Source organism: Pyxicephalus adspersus, chromosome 7 (genome assembly GCF_032062135.1).
Source record: "Pyxicephalus adspersus chromosome 7, UCB_Pads_2.0, whole genome shotgun sequence".
Lineage (NCBI taxonomy): Eukaryota > Metazoa > Chordata > Amphibia > Anura > Pyxicephalidae > Pyxicephalus > Pyxicephalus adspersus.
Window position 1 is genome coordinate 57,838,791 of NC_092864.1, and position 20,223 is coordinate 57,859,013.

The 20,223-nt window shown below is 37.6% G+C and overlaps 1 protein-coding gene across 4 annotated transcripts in view; it reads left to right on the forward strand.

Annotated features, from left to right (window-relative positions):
* Nucleotides 1-4,819: 4,819 nt before the first annotated feature.
* Nucleotides 4,820-20,223, forward strand: part of ITGB2 (integrin subunit beta 2) — a 37,287-nt gene continuing 21,883 nt past the window's right edge. Inside the window, exons 1-3 of one of the 4 annotated variants that reach the window (XM_072418612.1) lie at nucleotides 4,820-4,923; nucleotides 15,827-15,860; nucleotides 17,101-17,161. In XM_072418612.1, the coding sequence (XP_072274713.1) occupies nucleotides 17,104-17,161 (58 nt within the window). In that variant the 5' untranslated portion in view covers nucleotides 4,820-4,923; nucleotides 15,827-15,860; nucleotides 17,101-17,103. Of the gene's footprint in view, nucleotides 4,924-7,852; nucleotides 7,976-15,826; nucleotides 15,861-17,100; nucleotides 17,162-20,223 lie in introns of those variants that run through there. The other 3 variants (XM_072418611.1, XM_072418614.1, XM_072418613.1) reach the window with 3 other exon arrangements.

Sequence of the window (20,223 nt, forward strand, 5' to 3'; positions counted from 1 at the left end):
ATATCCCTTTTGAGAACACAGAAAACATTAGCCTCCCTGTCATTCTGTGACTGGTCTAGGAGAGAATAGGGAGGAGTGCAATTGACACAATGTGCCTGATTTAAAAAAGCTCTCCAAGGCTGGAGAGAATTCACTTTTATCAGTGAAGCTGGGTGATCCAGCAAAAATGGAATGGATTTCTTCAAAGTCATTAGCTATTTGCTAGCAAATGTTTTTAATCTTGGACCAGATCGATTCCAGGTTTGCTGGATTACCCAGCTTCACTGATGAAAGTGTATTCTCTCCAGCCTTAGAGAGCTTTAATAAATCGTACCCAATGCCACAAATAAGTGAGAACCATCAAAACAAGCAGCTCCTATGTTCTAAGGATTGTATTGTAAGTACTAAAAGATTTACTCTAAGTCGTCCCCCATGATAGCTAAATGAGGTGGTTAAAAAGCGATAGAATAGGAAGAATGGAGAAGACACAAGTTTACTATAATGATAAAGGGGTCTAATTATAAAGCATATAATGTGATTTTCACCAATAGTCACCGGTGGATTTAAAATCTATTTACAACCCAAAGAATGCTAAATTTTTGATACACTGCTTTATAAATAAGTATTGGGGCTATTTATCAAAAAGTAGAGGACAAAGTTTGATCTCTACTTTTAGAAACCTGTTTGCCACTTTATTAAGTGGAACAGATTTTTTCATGAATAGTTTTTTAAGGAGAGGTACAGTAATGTAAAGCACTGATAAAAAAGCTCTATTCACGTAAAGTAAAGACAGTTATAAAAAGTGACGACAACCAACCAAGTGCCTATGGCATTCACAGTTTCTAAGGTAAAGAATAAAAATGTATTCATTTTCCATTTTTTTAATGAAACAGAATGGTAAATGACATGCTCAAACATAGTTTTAAAAAAAGATTTGTTAAAAATGATAGAAACATAAAAAATACATACAAAATCAGTGATTTAAAAATTGTACTCATCTTTCTGCAGTTCAAACCTGCTGGTAGTTAAAGGAGCTTTTGCCCAATCTGGCCCTAATGCATTATATATAAGGTTGTTATGATTTGAGTAGAGACCAAATTGGACTACAGCCCTGTTGCTCAGAAACTGTGTCCAGCTTTAGAGCAATTAGAAAGATAATGATCTGCAAATTATTATTTGAAAATCATTTGCTGTAGCTTAAAGCCCCAGTAGATCTTATTCAAAACAGCAGCACTGCATCTATGGCTCTGTGCCAAAAAGAAATTAAATATTGTTTTTGTAGATAAATTGTTTATTTGCTTTGCAACTGAAAGGGAAATAAATGTGTGCCTCAACATCCCTTCTAGTTCTCTTGTCTCTGTTTAATAAAGAATTACTATGGTTCATTGACTGTTAGCATTACCAGTTATATACACAGTAGGCATACTGCAATAATGTTTTTTTTACACCAGTTACACGAAGAAGATGGGTTTATAAACAAAATGATATGCTAAAGAAAACATTTTCTTCCACATATTAAGCAACCATGCCATGGTTTTGTATTTTACAGGACACCAAACCCTAAAGATTATCTATACAAGTAGCAAGAATCCATGGTACTCACAAACTGTTATGTAGTGTTGCGACTCTATTTGACTACTGCGGCTCCTTGTGAACCAAGTGGTGATACAAAAGTTTTTTTTTACTTTTTATTTAAAATCTGATATTCCTACTATAGTGATATGTCATTAAACAAGGCAAGGCCCATTTTTCCGGAAAAACAAATTAATAGAAATGCAATGTGCCTCTTACAAAACACCTCAACATGCTTGTAAGTGGTTACTAACCTGCTGTGGGTCTGGGTTTTCTTTGTTACACAAGAATACTTTGAGAAACTTCCTTCTTAGCAAAGACTATGAGTTATGCTCATTTCTCAAATCAGATTGACCTTCCCCTCTGTGGGTCAATCTTAGACAGCCTAATTTTAAATGAAGCTATACACATGTGAATTCTGTATGATCTGATTGTTTTTACCACTTCTAAGGCTAAATACACACGTGCAATGGTTCCCGTCCGATAATTGGCTCAGGGCTGAGATCAGACAAGAATCTTGTGTGTGTATCTTGCTCGTCTTCCATTGTCTGAACGAACGTCCTGGTGGATCCACGGACAATGGACGACAAGCAATCGCAATGCAAATGAAGGTGCAGCAGGTGCAGCTTCATCGTTCATGCATCGTGCAGTCATTTGTCGTGAAAGATCCTTTCCAACGACAAATATTGCAGGTGTGTACCTAGCCTTAGCCAATGTATCATTTGCGGAAGAAAAGAAAACACAAACTATCTTTCTAGTGGACGTTCGTATAATAGTAATGGGCTCTACCATTTCTATGTTAGTAGAGATTGCATGTTTCTTATTGCTCTTAGGGTCCACTAGAAAATAGCCTGCTGTGTTTCTTACTGTCTGGGTCCAGAATTGTAATTTCTGGCAATCTCCAATACTCCAATTTGCCTAGGTACTAAGAATGAGTGACTCATTTCTATGAGTTCACCCTCATTCAAAGTTTTTTCCTAATTTATAGATCAATGTCAAGTTTAAATTTTTGCACTCCTCCCGAGGGCTTGCCCTCCCCACTTATCTTTCCTCTTCAATTTCTCTTTTCCTCTCCTTGAAAGTTCACTTTTTTGCTATCTTAGCTATCTGTTAAGTTTGACCTTTAGTGTTTCTGCAGGAATGTTTTCATGGTTTGTCTGCTATAATATTATCACAATTCAGTTGCCTGATATCACACTGCCTAATGTTCTCAACTTTCTGAGAAAAAAAAACACATCGTCAGTTTTGGAAAAACTGGTAAAATACACTGGCATGCATTTTAGGACCATGATCATGAGGCTCACCTTGTGCAAATAACTTTATATATAAACTTTATATAAGACCTCTTATATCTGTCATTTGCAACCCCTATTTAATGTACAGCACTGCGTAATACGTTGTCGCTATATAAATACTGTTTATTACTATTAATAATATTATTATTAATCATAATAAAAATATTAATAATAATAATACAAGAATTTCATTAAAATGCTCAAAGCTTCTGTAAAGATCTTTAAACTTGCAGTTATGTTTTGACTTTGACAGCCCTTGGCTCACAGTTTCAGTCACAAATGGAAATTCCTGCAGGTCACAGCGTGCATATAACACACTTCAAATATCCAACCAACAGCAACTGTCTATCCACAAATGTTCACATCTGTCGTGACACCCTGTGTCTTGCAGGGACGTCCATTCATCACTGAGATAAATGGAAGACTGTTGAGAGCTCATGATGATTGTTAAAGTTGACAAAGTTGATAAAAAAATCTCAAACCAGCCTAAGGCATGCAACTTAGTCATTCAACAACTACATACTGAGTCCTGACAGTTGAATTAATATCTCTTACCACTTCTTTTCATTACAAACTGCACTCTAACATATATATGTCATGTAATGTTCAATACTTCATACATGTCACAAACATGTGTTGCACAGTTCTCCACTACAACTAAGTGGACGTTTGGAATGTCAGACTCTTGTTAATAAAAGTTAAATTATAGAGACAAAATTCCAGTTTTTCACACTAGGCCCACTTATTTATACTGTATGCTAATGGTGCTGAAAATGCTTTTTATGTCACAACTTAAAGCTAAACTTTATTGTACTTGTATTTTACCTTTCCTAGTTTAGCTTCCCCTTATCAAAATCCTAAAATAAATATTAAATATGCCTTTTTGGACGGCTGCCTGCAGCTCACCCACATACCACAACTAAAATACTCCATACGAGAAGACAACACTTTATCTTCCCCTGCTGGATCACTGTCATTTACTTCTACTAAGTATGTCCAAATTGATATTGGTCTCACTTACAAGTAGCAATTTGGTATTGCAAGGCTCCTAATGCAGTAAAAAGCCCCAGCAATAATACTAAGTCTCCCCCTACCCCTGAGGAAGCCCAGTACGGGCGAAACGCGTCGGTGGGACACCTTACCGCCATTGCTAACCTAGTATGATACTAAACCATATTGCTATTTTTTTGTGAAACTAGTGGTTATATGTTAGCCTAGGATTTATTTATAGAGACACAGCTCTTAATCTTTTAAATTATGTTGTCGGAACAATAAAATTTTGTGATTTTAAATTTAACTCTGGTTGCCCTTCAAAAGCCTGGCTTTCCCTCCCTTCTCTTCTTCTCTTCCTCGCACAGATTGCCATTGGGGCTTTTCTTTCAGGTGGAACCAACTAACTAATTAATAAATATATTATTTCTGTTACATATTACATTCCCTGTTTTCTCTGTGGTTCTCTTTGAAATACAGGCAGAATATGGCTGGTAGGACGGACTGACAGGGTGCTGTACATTGTTTCCTAAAGACAGGAGACATGAGATGCTGATTGAAAAGAAACTGGCATTCAATGAATGAAAGAGGAGTGTAAGTACAGTAAGGGGATGAAGGGGATTAGTAATGTTGGATGTCATCCAGCTAGAAAGTGAAGCGGGCTCTATCTATCTTGCTGCAGCCTTTAATGTACACTGTGAGAAATTTACAGATTAACAGTACAGGAAAGAGGTCTGTACAACTGTGCGAGATTGATAAAGCTAAGGTTCAGGAAAATGTTGTAATGCGTATTTTACCAAAACAAATAAGCTTTATAAATAGACAAAAAAAAAAGTTTTATTATTGAGTGAAAAATACATTGTATTACACAAGGATAAGCTTCTACATAAAGTATTTCCCCACCCCTGCAGCCCTATAGTCTCTATTTGGCATTTGTGTAGGAGAAGCTCCTATTTCATCATTACTGGTTTAGTACAGATTTCCTCTTTTTTACGTTCCTCTTTTTATTTAAAGAATTCATATTTGAAATGAATTATCACTACAGCTAGATAAGTACTAGACGTGAATGGCTGAACTCTGTTAAAAGGTATGTAAATTTATTTTTCTAAAATAATGTACTTGCTTACATTGCTTGCTTATATTACATCATACATTTCATATATTGTTGAGGAGCAGGATTAGATTTGCTATCAGCACCCTTTATATTCCTTCCTTACGTGATAAAGAATAGGCATGTTTTCTAATAATCTGATATCATTATGTGTGTCCAGTATCAGCTAAATACTTTGTATATGTACTGTAACAGGATGAAATATATGATGCCAAATTTGCAGGGCATTTTGCATCATTATCATTATCCCAATTTCCCCTGGAAAGGGAATGAAAGGGACTGTCAGTATTTGTATTGCGGCTTTTTAAATAGGATACAGGCCCGGAGTGTTTTGGAAGGAATGGGTGGGCCAGGCACTGCAGCCCTTTTCCAGGCCAGAGAATGAGAATGGCTCTGGAGTATCTGGCCATTGAGACAAGGGGGAAGTTGCAGCCTGAGACCTGGTGGATCAGCTGCAAAGGCTGCATGGAGCCTGTAAGCTGGGAATAGGTTTCTCATATATAGGTCTGGTAGACCAGAGCCAGGAGGCAAAATGTAGCCCCGTTACAGTACCTATTAGAATTTTACTTTGATGATTTTTTAAAATTTTTGGCAAACCAAAGGCTATTATATAACCCTTGGATAAACTACAACAGAAAATCCCAGCAAGAAGCAAAAATAAAATATTAGAGTACAGTAATATATTTGTATAGTAACTATAGGGGCATGGGAAGTCACTTCAGCACAGTAAGTGGGTGCTTAATACTATTGACAGAGTAGCCAGGGCATAAATGGTAGGTCCTTGGCATGCCTCCTGTTACTTTCGTAGAAACCATCTTTAATGATACCATCACCTCTGTCATGATCTAACAAATTCGATTATAGACTTTAATCTCACAATTCTTTCTATACATTATATTTATTATAGGGCTTTTCAATATGGGATTTGTTTTGAAAATTCAGTTTTTACATTACACACACCAAGATTACTCTGTGATGAAGTTGTAACTTTAACTCTCCAACTAAAGCAGTGCATTGCTCTAACAATAACCAAATTAAACCAATGTTGTCATTACATGATACTTGATTGGATAATTCTGACACATTTTTTATTTTTGTTGTCACCACATCATATTAGCTGTGTTGTTATATGGCTCTGTACTTTATCAATGATAGTATTATGTACAATGTCTTACCCTATAAAGTTGCCCAAGTTCAAAAAACAAAACCTAAAACAAACATCTAAATTATTCACAGTAGAAACAAAGGCATTAAACCCCCGAAGAAAATTTCTACCCACCCAACTATCAATACTTACTAAGCAAGGGGTATGGTAAGACCTGCTTCTGAAAAACATGACTGTTAAATCCCCCAAATCCTACTCTGCACAATAAGGCTTTCAGGATCATTTCCAGGCAAAAAGTGTGAAAGACTTGTGAATTTGATATCGTTATTTTACTGCCATAATCATTGATAGGTGTTATCAATGGAGCCTGTAAATACACAATGTTTTCTGCATGGTGCCAAAATGCTATGCTGGCATTACCCTATTTTCATAGACAATGATCTTGTTCATGGGTATTACTCTGACTTAGAGCACTATCATACTGTGTGAGGGGTATAGACGATAACTGTGTTCCTGCTTCCAGGGTGAAAATGCAAAGTCATTTACTATACAGGGAAAGCCACCTAATATTCCTATTGTAGCTAATAGTAATTCCCACACTGAGCACAGCAGTTAGGGACCTCACTACAAATCATTGGGCCTGTCAGCAAAATGTTTGTGTGACCTAACTCTCTACATTCACTAACGCTTAGCCTCGTGGCCAGGGGGTTTGTTCATCAGAGGTGATACAGAAAAAAAAACACAGCCATGATGACACCTCATAACAGTGCAGCTACACCCCCCCAAAAAATAAATGCAACATTCAAGATGACTCCAGGGTAGAATAGAGGTGAGCAATAGCAGTCAGCTTTTAGAAAGAGAAGGACCCAATGTGGAGTGGTATTATATTCTTTGATTTTCTGCATGAGTCACTAGATGGGGTCTCAGAGGAAGGTAAGGTAAGCAGTTTGGGCCTCCCATAGCTCCAGGACCCCAAGCAGCCATAAGAGCTGCACCACCGCTAACTACATCTGTGCTAGCAATACATGTATAAGACAATAAATCATATTTAACGCAATAACTAAAGCACCTGTCAATCCATAAGGCGATGTTTAGTCTGGCAGTGAGGTTGCGGTACAGTTGACGTTTCCTCACACCTCTGAACCTCTTCCTCTGGAGAGATGATACATGCTGCTTCTCACCTGCACCTGTCCATAGAAAATCAATATATGTATCAGTGAGCAGTTCATTACTGCCCACTGCTGTCTTCTGTAAAATGTTCAAATTCTGGTTCTTTATTTATTCAGTATTTCCACAATACAAATATTTGTTTCTTGGGGATCCTGCATTTTATTTACATTGCAATTTTAGCTTGTTTATATTAATATTAGGTTTGCTTTACATTCCCTCAGCCATAAAACATATTGTTTATCCTTAAATGTTTATCTCTTAGAGATAAACCAGCTAATTATGTAATTTAGTATCTTGTCTTTTCAGTTTATTGTTTACTGAACTGGAAGTCATCTGCATGCTAGAAAAGTTTATTCGCAGTTCCCTATTCCACATTCTAAATATTTTATACTCACATCCCCTTTCAAAATACAGTTTTTGGTTTTTAAGTATAAAGAAGTTAACAAAAAAGCAGTTTCAAACATGTTTTAATTAGTACACAACCACCATCAGAGACTTGGTGCTTTAAGGGCCTAGCTCTTCACTGTCAGATTTCCTTATCTTCACATGAGTGTATCTGAGAATTTCAGAATCATTTTGAAAGGTTGAGGTGGGTGGTAACCAGAGGAAATCAGAAAGAGGAAGATTTACTTAAACCCCTGTCAGACACTTCTTGTTACAAAGACGTTTTATGTAGCAGAGAAAAGGGTGGAAATATTGTATTCAAAATGAATTACAAGGACACACTTTGCATGGGATACTGACAAATCAAAGGTAAGATATGTAAGCTAGGTAGGTACACATATATCACTGAGCCAGTGATAACTGCGTAGATTTCATTACTTTGGGTTTCTTTTTCTTTTTTTTTTTGCATTGCATATTAAACCACTAAACAGAGATTATTACTCCAAAAGTTTGATTTCTGATTGAAAGTACTACTAATTCTGATTGTAAGCATTGGAATATTATTATTTAGTGTCATGGTTATACTGTTTTTTTCCTTGAATGTAATCTACTTTTGTTTCCTCCAATGTGTAAAAGAATTTAAGGTATTGCAAAACCTAATGCCCTCTAAACTTTATCAGTTTTTCAGATTATACTTTTGCTTGTTTGTTTAAAATGAACCCATACTTTACCCCAAAGCAAAGAAACATTTTCACCATAATGCAGCCCTCCACGGACACATAGGCATTGGTTTATAAAGCAGCAAACAAGACATTTACTGAAACAGTACCTAGTAGAGGAGGTTTGAGGTTTATGTGTTTCAATAGAAGCAATTGATTTTCCACCAGGGAATTTTTAAGTGAATATCAGATTTACTCTTTTATATTGGACCCCATAGTGGTCTGTTAATAAAAAAAGTATACTCTGCCAATGTATCATAATTGGTGCAAGAGTTTCAAATAATACCCTTGCAAATGTTTTTATTATAGGTAACACCCTAAGAACATTCAATTTTAAGAGACAATAGCCTAGAAAAGAATACAAAAGAACATTCAAGAACCCTTGAATTTCCTATATTTGCACAAAAGCCAAGTTGGTTATTTCAAAGGAACAAATGTACATGCAATTTTTCTGGATGAATATCTATGCATTTTTTTTTTTTTATAAAGGAACCCCCTATACGTTCTGTTCCTAGGACAGAGCACTATATTACCGTGCATGAGAGTTAAAATGTTACACTTAGCAGTTATTTTCAACTTTACAAAACACACCACAGCTGCCAGGCGTGAGACAGTATAATTAACTTAAAAACTATTGCTTCTTGACATTTCTCCTGACAAAGGGAAGGAGCTTGTCTTTTTCTGCCATCTGTTTGCTCCGACCAGGGATGATGAAACATTTAAATGTTGTGTATTGCACCATCTCTTGGAAATGCACTTGCTATAGATTTTTTTTATGGTTTTCTGTACGTGTTAGTTCTCAACATTGAGATTTCTGTATCTAAAACAAAATTTTAGAAGTGGAACTAAAGTTCTAGGTGATGTCACATATGCAGTAATGCAATTTACCTGACTAACCACTGTGAGTTTCTGGTAAAAAGTTGAGCTACACATGCGCAGCACCAGCTTTAGAAGCCAGGGAAAGCTGCCATTCTCGGCTTTTCTCGTATGTGCCGGGATGATGGAGGTCATCCTGACACAGTCAATGAAGATGGCCGGAGATTATGCAGAAGAATAGAAGAAAGATGGCGGCTCCCTACGCTGGAACACGGACAAGTGAGTTGGATGGGTTTAGTTCCTATTTAAGTTTCACCTAAAGTTGATAATCCTAAACCAAAACCTTAAAGTCTAAAATTAAACCAAGGTAGCCAACCTTCTTAAACTAACAAGGAAACATATATTTAGCTTAACCCTAACAATTAACCCTTAACTACTGTTCACCTAAACGCCTAATCCAACACTAAGGATAATGCTCAACTTTGAACCCCTACTGTCTCTTCTTTCTCTTCCACTAATACCTAGGAGCATATACCTATTAGGTATATGTACACCACCCTCAACTATTTGCAGCCATTATTTATACATCTCTGCCCCCATAACCATACCCATATGCATACAGTACAACTCAATATTCCCCACCTACAACATAGCTATATATACACTACATTTACCCACACATCTAAATGCCATAAATATAAACCACCTCTTCCTTTCCCCACATCTCACAGTCACATATACGCTCTGTGTCATGTGCTCTCCCACCCCCACATCCAAAATATATGCCATATCTACATATCTCTTACCCATATACACATATTTATAAGGGCAATATCTATACATCTTCTTTCACCTGCATAATCAAGAGCCACCTTGCTTCCCTTATATCTAACAGACATGAATACTACCTCTTGACCCCTTTCCCAACTGCCATTTATATCTCCAGAAATAACATTACCTAAAGGGACATGTGTGCTCCAAAACATCAATTTGCTTAGGGTCTCATTTATTTCACTTCTTGGCTATTATAACATCCATCAAGATAATATTTGCTTGCCTTATGCGCTTTGTATATACATTGTGCTTACATGGCTACTTTTTTTGTTATTTCTTTTTGTGCTTTAGGCATACTTTTATTAATTGAACTTTCTTTTGCAGCATTCTCATTAATGTGCTTAAATGCCTCCTTAGGGTATCTGCAGTCTACACTAGGGTAGATTGGCATTTTGGGTGATTGGAAGCATCCTTTTGTGAAGTAGCACCCTACTAAACTATGTGCTTCTAGTATTACAACTTTTACTTATTTTTCATAAACCCATGGTATGCATAGGAACAGTTTATTTATTGCCACATTTTTTCTACACACATTTTACCACACACTTCCGCAGCTCCAGATAATGCATCCGATGTAAAAGTAAAAAGGTTTAAGGTTTATATTTTATCTTTGTGAAGTCACATTGCTTAGATATTTCCAACCCCTGACTATAGACTGGGAACAAAATCTGGGGAATGATACCAAGTAATGGTATGTAGCTAAGTATGCTACATACAAAGTTCAGGGTAAGTTTCAAAAGAGACAGATACTATAAGGTACAATGGTTGAACTGTGTATCCACTCACATTCTTATCTAAATTAGAGTAAAATTAGCAAATTAAGAACAGTAATTTAGTACATTTCTCATAAAGGTTTTAAAAGGTGTGATGAAAATGAGTCAATACACTTTATGGGAAAACAGCAAGTGCAATTGTTTTACTTCCTGTTATTTGTCATCACTTTTTACTTGTGCATGCTGTACAACAGATTTGCTGACACTTTCTTTCAAACTGTGCTTTTGTGAAGATATTGCAGGAGCCATGTACCACCCCAATTCAGTGTTACGTCCATTTTTGCAACCCAATTCAGTGTTATGTCCATTTTGCAACATTGCAAGAATAATATTATGTTTTTTCACTTGTTTGCCATATTGGACCAGAATTAAAGTTCTCCAAGGCTGGAGAGGATACGCTTTCATCAGTAAACCTGGGAGATCCAGCAAACCTGGAATGGATTACTTAAAAGTTATTTGCTATTTGTTAGCAAATGTTTTTAGTGCTTTACCAGATCCATTCCAGGTTTGCTGTGTCACCCAGGTTCACTGATGAAAGTATATCCTCTCCAGCCTTGGAGAGCTTTAATAAATCAGCTCCATTGGTGGAATTCAGGCATATTTCAAATGTATACATCTATACAACTGTTTGATTTTATGGCTATTGTACAGTGTTTTTGACATTGGGATGGCATTACAATGCTACCTAATATTGCTAAAGTTGTCATCACATCATCACTTGCCTGTATGCTACAATTTGAAATATGATATACAATAAATGCAGATTTTGTATTTTTGTATCTTCTTCTCAAGAATGTCCTGTGCTTTGGACTGCAAAAAAGTAAATGTATATTTTCCATACAGTCTATAAAGTGAGACTTTGCTGAGACCTAATGTGCAATTCTTTTTGAGCATAGCAAAAACAGCTTCCCCTACAAATAAAACTCGATGGTACATTGATGTGAATGAGCACTCTGCACAGCCAAATGGTCCTTCTCAAGTGAATATAGTGGGGGAAGCAGGAGGCACAACTACTTCTGGTTTTCTGAATGGCCTAATTTTAATTTTGTTTCATTTTTTTTAAGACAATTACTGGCAGATACCTTCCAAAGCCATGACACTGGTTTATGAGCAGGTACCTTTTAACCTGAAAAAGGAGCATTACCAATTTACTCAAATTAGACAAAGATAAGTCTAACATATGTTTACTTTAAACTAAAATTGATATTTGTAATAAGTAATATTCCATTTCTGTTATGTTTCTAAATTCCCCAACAATATATTCAAGTAAAGTTCATAAACCATACACCCTATGGCTTAGGATATACAAAGCATAACAATGTGGCATAAACCACTTACCGTATTTTTCGCCGTATAAGACGCTCCGGAATATAAGACGCACCCAATTTTAAAGGAGGAAAATCTAGAAAAACAAGATTCTGAAAGATTATTCCCCTTCTGATCACTCATGTGCCTTTCAAATTCCCTTTCTGATCATTATGTGCCATTCAAATTCCCCTTCTGATCACTCTGTGTCATTCAAATTCCCCTTCTGATCACTCTGTGTTTTTTTCCACTGTACGGCAATTAGGACAGGGAACAGCAGGGGGCGCTGTGCCGGCTTCTTTTGCTCTGCACTGCAGCCCAGAGGAGACGCACGCTGCTGCCAGAGAGGAGAAGATACACACGCAGGATCGGGTATCGGGTGAGTTTCTTATTTTTTTTTTTATAACACATTTGTCGTATAGGACGCACCAACTTTTCCCCCCCAGTTTTGGGTAAGAAAAAGTGCGTCTTATTTGGCAAAAAATACGGTACATATTGGTAAAAAATACAAAAATAATAAATCAGTAGATAATGACTTTCAAAATAGAGGTATTAAGGTTCTTGTGAAGATTTGAAAGAGTCAAAGATATCTTTGTAAAAATCCAGGTCTGCCAGATAGTTTACATGGTTTTACTGGTTCTGGGGATGACGTGCTCTGAACTTCATGGTTGATCCACCACTTCTTCTACCTCCAACTTTTACAGTGCTAGTAAAAGCAGCAGTGCCAGTGACAGCAATTGTTAGGATCCCCTTCCTGGCAGGTAACATAGGATCACCGAGTCCGTGGAGTCCAAGCGGCACCAGGTCTTAACCAGAGCACCCCATAAGCAGTGATGGGCTGGTAATCCAGGTGATTACTGGACTCTTTTCTGCTAAGTGCCACCAAGTCGTGGCCCTCAGAGTCACCCCACCAAAAGGTGGAGCTAGGATTCAGTGAGGAGACAGACAGAGAATTAGGTGTGGTCACAAAATGCTTCACAGGAAGCGCAGGGGTCAATAACCAGACGTGAGATCAGGGCAGGTGGCCAGTAACGGGGCAGGAGGTCAGGGCAAGTGGCAGGCAAGGTGTCGTCAGTAACAAGGCAAGAGGTCAAGTAAGCAAAGTACAGGATAGGTGTGCGCCAGAGAGAGTCCCAAACATTAAGGAGGTGGTGCAAAATCACAGCAACATCCACCTTTACTACTAAGGTTTTTATTCTTTAAGGAGCTTTTCCTCCCTGTGCTGTGTCTGTGTATGCAAGACTTCCCACAAACATGTGAGACCAGGAAGAACAGCTCCATACTTTGCCAGGCAGTGAAAGTGATCGGATTCTAAGAGCTTGGTGAGGCAGACTGGCACAGGATACCGAAGGACCGTTTGGCAGAAGCATTGCCAGAACCGCCCGGTGATGTTACTAAATTTACTGCACATGTTGTAACTTTTACAGAAAAAATACCATACGAAGGCCCAGCCCTTGAACAAAAGCCAGCATCTGAGCATATCGTTCCCAGTATTCCCAGTACCAGTATACTGTTTGCATTTGGGATTACAATGAATTTGAGACAATTCCTATGTGTTTAAGGTTCAATGGTCACAGTGACAAATTTTAACAAGACCCATACCTAGTCCAGTGATTTTAAGCATTGTTGGGACAAAAGGGGCAAAAAACACCTCCAGTGTCCCAAGAAGATTGTTGTAATCTACAACTCATTATTAATAATGCATTCAGATATTTGAGCTAAAAGTAAAAAAATGAGAAAACTTGTTAAAAATGTCCCTTATTAACTGTAAAATACATATACTAACTTAGAAGAAAATGTTGATGTGAATCTATGTCAATGGCATTATCCAGTATTCTAAATTAATAGCACTCATTGAACAAATAAGCAATGGTAAAATGAATTATGGTAAATATAGTACCAGTACCAGATTTATTAAAATGATGCTTTCATTTTAGTGAAAGCTTTAACCTAATGAATCTGATACCTGTGGCTAAATAGGCAAGATGATATACTCTTTTTTTATGAAAGTGGGTCTGTGTTATTGTGGACAAAAACCTGCTCTCATTATGGTCTGGGCCAAAGAGATAGCAGAGATAGTTAACATGAAAACCAGATAACACAGCGGAAGGGTTGTGGTTTCCAACATTCTAATTGCATATTGTTTTTTTTTTCTATAAAACATGGTGTTTTGGTAGAACAGCAGAATGCATGCTATCAAAGAGATCCCTACTAAGACAAGATAATGCATATGCCGGGTTACCATATGCCAGTGATTTAGTCGTTTCTATTTTAAAGTGAAAATCATGAAGTGTTTAAATCATGAAAAAAACATCTTTTGTAGGAAAAGCCTACTAAATTAAAAAGACCATTGCACTACACACTTATGTCTTGTGAATTTATTTGGGCATGAGTAGCTTCTAAAATAGGTTAACCATATGAAATTATTATTTCACAAAATTAGTATTGTGACAGAGTGTCACTAGGAGTGGCAGAAAAGTGTATTAAAGGCTCCAGGGAAATGAAAGTGAGTATGTTTGGATAGGTTTTTTAGAAAGAAACCTGGTTCTTTAGGGCCCTGGAGCTGGCCAAGGGAGTGAAAGGGTCAGCAATAGGCTGCAGGAAGAGGATCAGCCACTGTGTTGCAGGCTGGAGGGTTCCAGGCTGAGAAGGCAACCAAAGGGTTCCAGGCTGAGAAGGCAGCCAGAGGGTTCCAGGCTTAGAAGGCAGCCAGAGGGTTTCAGGCTGAGAAAGCAGCCAGAGGGTTCCAGGCTGAGAAGGAAGCCAGAGTGTTCCAGGCTGACGAGGCAGCCAGAGGGTTCCAGGCTGAGAAGGCAGCCAGAGGGTTCCAGGCTGAGAAGGCTGCCAGAGGGTTCCAGGTTTAGAAGGGAGCCAGAGGGTTCCAGGCCGTTAAGAGAGCCAGAATCTGTTCCAGGCAGGTGAAGGGAGCCAGAGTGGGTTCCAGGTTGCATGAGAGGGGACAGAGCTCCAGGAAAGCCAGCGGGCAAAACCAGATTGGAACTGTGAGTGAAACAGTTTTGATTTAGTGTGTGTTAGTAAGAGAGGGCACCTAAGTGAGGTAGCCAGAGGCCCAGTCGAGCTACTGTTTATTGTTTTGTTGTCAAGTGCTGGGGCTGTAACACTTGCCTAAACAAATAAAAACTGCTGTTATTTTGAACTTTTGGAGTCAGCTGCCTCTGATCTGCCCTGTAAGCATCCCGTTACCATGAGCAACCCCCAGTTATATACTACAGTATATTTTTATTTTTTAATTTATGGATTGATTTTTTTATTTTTTTGTAAATTCAACATCTTCAAATGATCACAGCTGGGATCAGATATATCGATCAGGTGTTTGCCTCAAATAGAATGTAGGTGTGATCTGCCCTGTAATATGAAAAAAAGTTGGTTTAGATATTTATTTCTCACAACTGGATGAGCTGTTGAAGGTCATGAGCATGGAAAGGGTTTTAAAATATTCCTAAAAACATGGGCTTCTGTTTAAATCCTGGGGTGACAACCAAACGGGTCTGTCGCTGTCTTCTGCACTTTACAGTGTATAAAAGTCCTAAATAATAATATGTAGTGAGAATAATGGTTTATAATAAAAAAGCATACTCACTGCTTTATACATGGACCCCTATATGATGATCATAAATGTAATGGAACCATGGTGTATTAGATGAAATGTTGATTTGTTGTCTATAATTACTTACAACATTTAAAGTCATGTATGTAAACCTACTAACACCTGTGTAATATTCTAATGTGTGACTTTTATTTATGTTTGTCAGGTAATCTGTTATTGTATGGTAGCTGTAATTTTTGGTAAGTACCTGTATGGGAATATTGAATAGGATGTTCTTGATGTGCTAGAAAGCATAATTTTGACAATTTCACGTTTTCAGGGAACCCCCTGCTATAATTACTCTCTCCACAGCTCACAGTAGTGGTGGTCAATAGGAAGAATGCTCCCTACATTGCTGGCCAGTGGGAAGAATGTCATCCTTACAGATAGCCAAAAAGATCATTGGTATCTATTAAACTAACCTGAGAGTCACAAACTGATGGTTGCTCAAGGAACCCCTAGCAACCTCTGGTGGAACCCTAGAGTTCTACAAAACCCTGGTTGAGAAACACTGCTGTATGGGCACTGTAAAACCTGACAAATGGGATAACCCTTACATACTATTATGCATAATAAATTTATATATGAAAACATGTGCATATTATAGCACTCTTACCTGTCGGCTGTGATGTCTCTTATGCAGGGTAAGCCCAATTTAGTGAACACAATACAAAGAAGACCTGACTCCTCTATCTGAACCCTTATACTGAGTGGACATTAGGGATACTTTAAATAGATATTTTGTTGGTTTCTAGCTGTGACAGCTCTACCAGTTTTGGTCTGTGATGGTTCTCATTTATAGAGGTTATGGTAAATCTAACAGTAAGTAGTCACATTCAGTTGGTCTTGTTCTGTAATACTAAAAGGAGTAAAATTACATTAACCCCCCTAGCGTTCTAATTCTGTCCGTATTTCCACCCAAAAAGCATTACATTTTTTTGCATGCAAAGTTATTTTACATTGTAGGCCTATAATTCTTAAACATAACTCACCAAATATGTCCAATATTTAATACATTTAATAATAAAGTTTTAAAAAAATATCTTATATATTATCAAGATTACTTTGTATTAGACTCAAACCGCTATTTTGTATTGAATCCAATACAAAATTATTTGGAATTGAAAATATTTGCTAACAAATGACAAATAAATAGCAAAATCCATTCCAAGTTTGCTGGATCACTCAGCTTCACTGCTGAAAGGGTATCCTCCCCAGCCTTTGAGAGCTTTAATAAATCAGGCCCAATGTGTACTGTAATATGTGTTCCTATTTTGATTTGCTATTTTGTTCTAAATACTAAAAAATTGTTACTGGTTTTACAGGGCTTTAGCCTTTATAGGCACAGCTCTCTGGCCGTACCCACAACTACAGACAGTTCTCTAATATATATTTCCTTTTCAATGTGATTGAATGGTTTATGTATTTTTTTTGTTTTAGAAAATGTCTCTGCCCTTGATTTTCCTGCTGTTGCATTTACAAGTTATCTTTTCTGGTTTGGGTGAGTAAATATAATTTTTTTATTCAATTGTTTTTGTTCCATTTTTTCCATGCTTACTAGTTTGGCTCTGCCTTACACTTTAATAAAAGCCCAGCATTACTACACTGTGACATTTACAGAACACAAAAAGAGCTGATTATGGCCACCCACATCACAATTAGATGGAATGTTCTGAGTGAATGTAAAGCTAAATTAGCAATGTGACTGCTCAGTGTTCCTTCTGTAAAATTAGCTGCAAACCGAGGATGTACTCCCCTCTACACTTCCTGCTTAACCCAGTACAGGGCTGAAAGAGCTCACTTGTAAATGTAGAGCAGGGGTCGGCAAACTACGGCCTTTGGGCCAGATACAGCCTAGCCGGTAGTTCGTTCCGGCCTAACGCCCCCTTGGCCAGATCGGCCGGGGGGGCGTTAGAAACTAGCGGTGGAGCTCCAGTGCCGCTTCCTTGCAGTTGCTCCCCTATTTACCATGGCCGGTGTTGATACTTCCGCCGCCGCAGTAAATAGGGACTGTTCCCCGAAGGCAAACCCCTCTCCTCCGCAATGCATACGGTGGAGAGGGATTTCACTTCAGGGGCGTTTCCCTGTGGTGGGCGGGGCCATTAGGACGGGGCTTAGTACTTCTGCCCACCCCATAATTGGCCTAGTGGCCATAAAAGTTTGCGGACCCCCTTGACTTTAGTAGATTCATGGATGATTGTTTTCTCCCTGGAATGAATGAGGTGAGGGGTGGTTCTTGCTATTTTTTACATCATCTTGTCCTTATAGATACCCTATGGCAGTGTTTTCCAACCAGCGTTCCTCCAGAGGTTGCTAGGGGTTCCTTGAGCAATGAGCAATTTGTGACTCTCAGGTCATTTTAATTGATACCAATGATTTTTTTGACTATCTGTAAGGGTGACATTCTTCCCACTGGCCAGCAATGTAACATGCATTCATCCTACTGTCCACCACACCAATGAACTGTTAGCTGTAGATATAAAAAGTATAGCAGAGGTTCCCTGAAAGGTATTTCAAGGGATTCCCCAATGTAAAAAAGTGCATGTTTAGGAGTTACAATGTTCCAATTACTTTCACTATATCATTAAACATTTTTAGCTTATACCATATTTTCCTTTAAACATGTTCCCTATTTCTACTCAATGCTTCAGTTTAAACCCAGTATTGTTGTTTTATATGACACTGTTTCCTATGGTCTTGGATTGTAAGCTTTTCGGGGCTCCTCCTGTGTCACTGTCTGTATCTGTCTGTCATTGCAACCCCTATTTAATGTACAACGCTGCATAATATGTTGGCGCTATAAAAATCCTGTTTATTAATATTAATAATAATAATAAAACCACCTACCTTATACCATTTATATAGCTTTATCAGGGAACCTTGCACTAACTCAGCTATGGTATGTACCGTGCTTAGTGATATAAACAGAGCGGAGTGTAAGTAAGTCTCAACAATCTTAAAAATGAAATTCTGTAAATCCTGGCATGTAAGAGAGTACAATGCAGATTGTTATATCCACCTTCCCCAATTTAGGGATGTGGTCTATCTATCCACTACTTACATTTTGACATGTCCATGTTGTTTTTTCCTATAGGTGAATATATGCATCACACGTTTATACCCCAGAAGCCCATTCAGTCTTTCAAAATCAAATCAAAGTTTAAATGCTTCACAACCTACAAATGGGTTCTCGTGTCTTCAAGGTAAAGACTTACCTTGAAGAACAGACTCTAAGTTTTGGTTCATCAGTGCTTATTTTAAAATAACAACTATTGATGGCCCTTAACTGGATGCTGTTGGAGCAACTTCAGCAATACTGAATGCCTTAGCAGTATATTACTACTGGTATCTAGGAGTATTCAGTTAGAGCTAATGTCCAAATCAATATTAAGCCGTGCAGAACTCCTGCTTTACAGGCAAAATATTAAAGGCACAATGTTTTTATGAGCATGGGGCATATTTAAATAAAGCAGGAATATCTAGTGTCACACAGTCACCTATCTAGATTAATTGTGCACCCCTGACATTAACCTCATTCACCTAAACTTCCTTGGTGATGGCACGCCTGCTCAGTTTGAATAAGGACTTTAAGATTTTGATTTGCAGTGTATCTGATGTATGCCGATAGTTGGTGGCGGGAAGTAAAATGGAATTAGTGGTTGCCATTTCAAATTGTCAGAAGACAGATTAGAGACAGGTGCTGTTTTATAAATATATGTTTAGCGGATCCTACATTTTAATATAAACTGTGACTTTTTTTTACTATACATGAGTACCCACAGAAAAAAAAAAGATACTTTCAGGAGGAATATTTCTCAGACAACAACAAATGCTTACTATTTCTAAGGTGGTAAAATCATAGAATGATGCACAGCTGAAAACCAGTTGCATATGTAGAATTTCCAGCTTCCAGGCAGCAGCCATTGGGGGTAAGGAGGCAGGCCAGGTAACGTGGGGATGAGGAAGTGTTGTAATAGATTTAACAGTTCTTTTGGGCTTGCAGCATAAGATCCGCTTTTTGAAAAACAAGAGTTGTTTGCCTGTTAAAAAAAAAAGATGAGAATAATATCCTATGAGAAAGGCATGTGTACCATGCAGGCTAGAAAAGTATGATTTTCTTAGTGTAGGTGAGTTAATGAATATGTAATGAACTCTGCAGACTGCACTTCCACTTCTTTACTTCAGTATTCAGATTTCTGTATTTTCCAACATGCTTTTTCCTGATTTGACAGATTTTGCTGTGGTTTTGTTATAAGAGTATGACTCTGATATTATAATACTCGCTCTATATATCTTACAATAAAATATCTGCCATTTCAGAGCTCCATTTTTCACACCTATAAAAACTCCCTAATTTACCAAACCAAAAAAAACTAATCTTTGATCCTTTGTTTGAAATAACAATACACAAATATAAATGACATGAAAACAGTGCTTCATTATAACTACATTCAGTTATACTGTCAAAGGAAACCTATAAATGCTCCCTCTCCACAGGAACTCAGACTATCTGCCACTATTTTGGCACCATTAAAAATACACACCTTAAAGACCACAAAGTTT